This window comes from Montipora capricornis, chromosome 1 (assembly GCF_036669925.1).
Source record: "Montipora capricornis isolate CH-2021 chromosome 1, ASM3666992v2, whole genome shotgun sequence".
Taxonomy (NCBI): Eukaryota; Metazoa; Cnidaria; class Anthozoa; order Scleractinia; family Acroporidae; genus Montipora; species Montipora capricornis.
The window spans coordinates 28,349,671-28,354,670 of record NC_090883.1 but is presented as its reverse complement, the minus strand read 5'-3'; the positions used below and the strand labels follow the sequence as shown (position 1 = coordinate 28,354,670).

The 5,000-nt window shown below is 39.0% G+C and overlaps 1 protein-coding gene across 1 annotated transcript in view; it reads left to right on the top strand.

Moving 5' to 3' along the window:
- The window catches only part of LOC138013979 (D-inositol 3-phosphate glycosyltransferase-like), a 14,536-nt gene that overhangs the window by 8,040 nt on the left and 1,496 nt on the right, over window positions 1–5,000 (top strand). Inside the window, exon 2 of the mRNA XM_068861015.1 lies at window positions 1,736–2,958. Coding sequence (XP_068717116.1) covers window positions 1,761–2,958 — 1,198 coding nt within the window. The 5' untranslated portion in view covers window positions 1,736–1,760. The remainder of the gene's footprint in view (window positions 1–1,735; window positions 2,959–5,000) is intronic.

Genomic DNA, 5,000 nt, shown 5'->3' with positions numbered 1-5,000 from the left:
TGAAAAATTAGCAGATAACAAAGTAGAAAGTCAAACTGTCGGAGGCAATCAAAAGATATAAAATTATTATAAAAGGTACTTAATTCTAAATTCTAAAATGTACTTTTAGCAATGTTAATTCAATATTTCGACGTGCCGTTTTTTCGCAATTTGCCTTTATTCCAATGTTTGCCCCCCAGCATAACACATGGCTAATTTGCATGACAATTTGACAACCAACATGGCCGCTATCGTGAATAAGGGCTATTGAGCACTATCAGAAACCCGTAAGGGTTGAAACGTGTAACGGCCCCTTGTGTGCTGGGAAACAAGCTTCCGAATATTCAATTTGCTAAGTACCATATTTGGAACAACAAGAGCTAGGGGTTTCCAAATATGGTACTTAGCACTGAATCATTCAACCAATCAGTTCGCACTGAATATTCGGAAGCTGTGAACGCGCGTTACACGTTTCAACCCTTATGGGTTTCTTGCACTATCCTTCATTAAAAGACAAGAAAGCTGGAGACTCGGAACCTCTGAAGCCAGTGATCGAGGACGATTTGTCCACTTTGATGTGAAGATTGATACGCTCCGGCTTAGCAGCCTGGCTTAGAGACAATTTTTGCTTGTGGGGATGATCGAAAAGTTCCAGATTGACGAAGTTTGATATTAGATACCAACTCCTAAGGAGAAGTGAAATTCTCACCAAGCCAGGCTACTAAGCCGGAGCTTCCAACGCTCATATCATGTGTGAATCCAAAAAGGCTTTTGGAACTGGAGAAGTGGCAGGTTACTAGTAGGGAACTTTAGAAAGGTTACCACTGCAAGGATGGAATTCTCCAGAGTGCACGTGCTCAATATGCGAAAAAAAGTAGTCAGCTCTACTTGTACTCCAATCTCACTAATGGTCTCTAAGTTAAATGTATTTACAGTAGAAATAAAGTTAATGTTAGTAAAGATATGTGATTTTTGGTGCTTTTTACAATCCTGCTTCGTAAGGACCTTTCCTTTCCTTTAGTTAAGGTGTATGTGACCATTTTGTTGACGCTTTTGATCAGCATCTGGATTTTTACATGGGAATCTTTCCACAGTCATCTTGAGTACAATTTCCCCACAAGTGTACTGGCAATTCAGAATACATACATATTACTGAAATATTAAATATTAAGTAAATAAGTGAGTGAGTGCATGCATGTGTGCACGAGTGAGTGTATGCATGTATGCATGCATGAGTGCGGAGTGTGTGAGTGAGTTCAAGGCATGAGTGAGTGAGTGTATGCGTGAGTCAGTGATTAATTAACCATGACTTCCCTTGAGTAGCTTTTCGGGACCAATGAAGCAAATGATACAAATGAAAATAACAAAGTTAAGAATTCCAACTGGCGGAAGACAGACCAGTTAGCTATTTACAAGTGCACCGAAAGAGTTGAACCAGGGATTATTGAGAAAAACTCCAAATAGTGATCAGAGGCAAGATTGAAACCTGGACCTCCAGATTAAAAGTCTGTCGCCCTAAACACTTGGCCATGCTCCCTCCAGTCTTTGACAGTCAAAATGTCAATCATAAAATTATGACAATGATGACCACAGATTTTGTAAGGACCCCTGTGGCCTCTCTTGTGTCTCTCAGAATACTTAATTGTGTCTTAACCAGAAATTTTACATGCCTTCCCTGGGAAGATTTGTCATACTCTCTGGTATAGTTTTCCAAGATTAGGATTTTGTCACAACTGTATCCCTGAATGTCTTTCAGTTGCAAGTGTCATGTACTACAGATTATGGCATCTTTTTCACAAGAATATCAAGAGCACAACCAAGCTGATGGATCTGGTAAAGTTAAAGTCACTATTTTGGCTTCTGAGTGGGGATCGAGTAAGGGCGGACTTTCCACCATAAACAGAAAGTTAGCCATTCAGTTAGCAAAATGCTCTGAAGTGGAAATCACTTTCTTTGTGCCACGATGCAGTGAAGGGGACAAGAAAGAAGCCCTCAGCCATAACATAAACATTGTTGAAGCAAAAAAGTTTATTGGTTTTGAAGATCTGGAGTTACTTAGCTTTCCACCAGATGATCTGAAAAGCGAGGTGGTCATTGGTCATGGAGCGAAAGTTGGTCGTCAGGCACAAGTGATAAGAGATCGTGACAAATGCAAATGGGTGCAAGTGGTGCATACAGATCCAGAGGAGCTGGGAATGTTTAAATCCTACCCAGATCCAATTTCCAAGGGTCAAGAAAAGCACTATATTGAAGTCAGGCTTTGCGAAGAAGCTGACTTTGTGGTAACAATTGGACCCAAGCTAGCTGAGTCTTTCCGTAGATATCTTCAATCTTGTAAAAACCATGAGACAATTTTTGACTTTACTCCTGGTATTTTTGAAGAATTTCTGAGTGTTGATCAAGGCCTTGAGGAAAGAAAAGACTGCACTGTTTTGGTGTTTGGCCGTGGTGATGCAGAAGATTTTCAGTTAAAGGGATTTGACATTGCAGGAAAGGCTGTTGCCTCACTTGCTGGCACTCATCTTATCTTTGTTGGAGCACCTTATGGGAAATATCAGGAGATAAAACAATCGCTCTTGGATTGTGGTCTACCAGCTACTTGCCTGAAGGTTAGAGGCTGCGTCAAGTGCAGAGAAAGCTTAAGGAAATTATTTTGTGAGGTAGATCTAGTAGTCATGCCTTCTAGAACTGACGGCTTTGGGTTGACTGGTCTTGAGGCCTTGTCAGCTGGTCTGCCAGTTCTTGTCAGCAAAAACTCTGGATTTGGGGAATGCCTAAGCAAAGTACCGTTTGGCTCGTCATTTGTGATTGACTCAGAGAAACCCGAGGTATGGGCTGCTGCCATCAAGAACATCTGGGATAAAGACAGGCAAAATCGGCTCGAGGAGGTTCAGATTTTACGCTTGTCATATGAGCGGAAATACAGTTGGACCAAACAAAGTGACGCCCTTCTCGTCAAGATAATCAACCTTGTTCGTGGTATGAGGCTTCCATTTTTTTGCATGCCGTTTGCAATTTGAATTTAAGAAATGTGTCATACACTAATGTGGATGGCTTGCACTATGTTTCTCTTTCCCCGTTAGTACCCGTCAAGTGTTTGAGATCACTTTTGGTTGATGTACCCCATCCTACTTATTGATGAAGTGCTGCTGGGGAAAAAATCATGTCAAACCATATCTCAATGAGACTTAGTGTGTTTGTTTTTCTTTGCCATCAATCACCAGGGTTCTATCTAGGGTATTTAAGGGGTAGAAGCTTCCTCCCCTCCCCCCCCCCCCCCCAAAAAAAAAAACTTTCCAGCTTGCCCTGCGAAAAATATTATCATTACAGTGTATAAGTAACTATATCTGAAAAATCATCCAGACGTGACAAGGTTAGAGCATATGAAGTAAGTATTCCCTGTCTAAGGACATTATATGACAAGGAACACGCAGTATCACAAACTGCTGGCCTTACAGCAGGTTTGGTTATCATGCTATACACCTGTTTATGTTTTTAGTAAATATCCGAGCAAAATGTATCATTATCAGATAATAATAATAGTAATAATAATAATAATAATAATAATAATAATAATAATAATGATAGTAATAATAATGATAATAATAATAATAGTAATAATAATAATAATGATAACAATAATAATAATAATAATAATAATAATAATAATAATTAACAATTATTCCATAAGCGCGCGTTGGATATGAGAGGGTAAATGGCCAACGACGCGCGTAGCGCCGAGTTGGCTACAACCAGTCTCATATCCAACAAGCGCGAATGGAATAATTGTTTTATTAAATTCCTTCAACTCCAAAAATTTGGAAGTACGAAGTACGAGCGGAAAAAGCGAGCAAATCCGAGCAAAATCGAAAAAAACTTGATGAGAACTGATGCGATGTTGTGTAATACCTTGTTGTCATACAGACGCAGGCTCATCACAAAAACATTTCTTGCCTTTTCGCGTACTTCTAAACGTCGGAATTGATCCAAACTTTTCACAAAATAGTTTTTTTCTCCCTTTTGGCTGTATTCAAAGAGTAATTTCGCATTCTGGCGAAAACATTTTTAGTTTAGCAACGCTTAACGCAATCATTTACCATATGAGGTCAAACCAAGGTATATGAGCTGATAACCGAGATTAAGTGAACCAATCAGAGCACGCGAAATGCAATATCCGAGGTTGAGAATTTTATAAATACATTTATATAGCGCCTATATAAAAATTCTAAGTGCTCTACAATTTATAAAAAAAAAGTTAAATAGTTAAATATATACAAAGCTATAACATTATGCTACTATAATACTTTAGGTTTGATGTGGTCGTACTTCCTGGTTTGGGTGATGAATCTTGCTGCGGTATTTTGAACACTTTGTAGGTAGCCGAGACTTGTTGAAGGTAGGCCATAGAGAATGGCATTGCAATAGTCGAGTTTGGAAAAATGTCTGTCATGCAGGGCAGGTTACCTTTGTATCAATGAATACCAAAATAATAGTGGTAAAGTTCTTTATCGCGTAGCGTATTTGTGAAATCAATGTAATTTTTGTCGCCAGTAACTCAGAATCGCAAGAAAGGAAATTAATTTAAATGTGAAGTACTGGGCCAATTTAACCTTTATATAGTTACCAGTTACCAGCATTTTAGAGCCGCCAGGACTTTGAATAAAAGAGAGGCTGGAGTTGACCTTGCTTTGATACAAACCTCAGTACTGTCTTTCTTATGTAAGTAGAAACTCGTTAGCATTACAATAACATGGTTTACACAAGAAAAGCAATGAAGTTTGTATCAAAGCAAGGTCAACTCTCCAAAAATTTGGTGTTATCAACGGAGTTGATAATGTAACTTGGCCACCGTACAGAGATTCTAAAAGCTGACGTTTCGAGCGTTAGCCCTTCGTCAGAGCGAATCCAATGAAGCAATGAAGTTTGTATTAAAGCAAGGTCAACTCTAGTCTCGCTTTTATTCAAAGTCCTGGTAACTAAGCACAGAACTGTAAAATGGTCTATTGTGATACCCCTAAGGC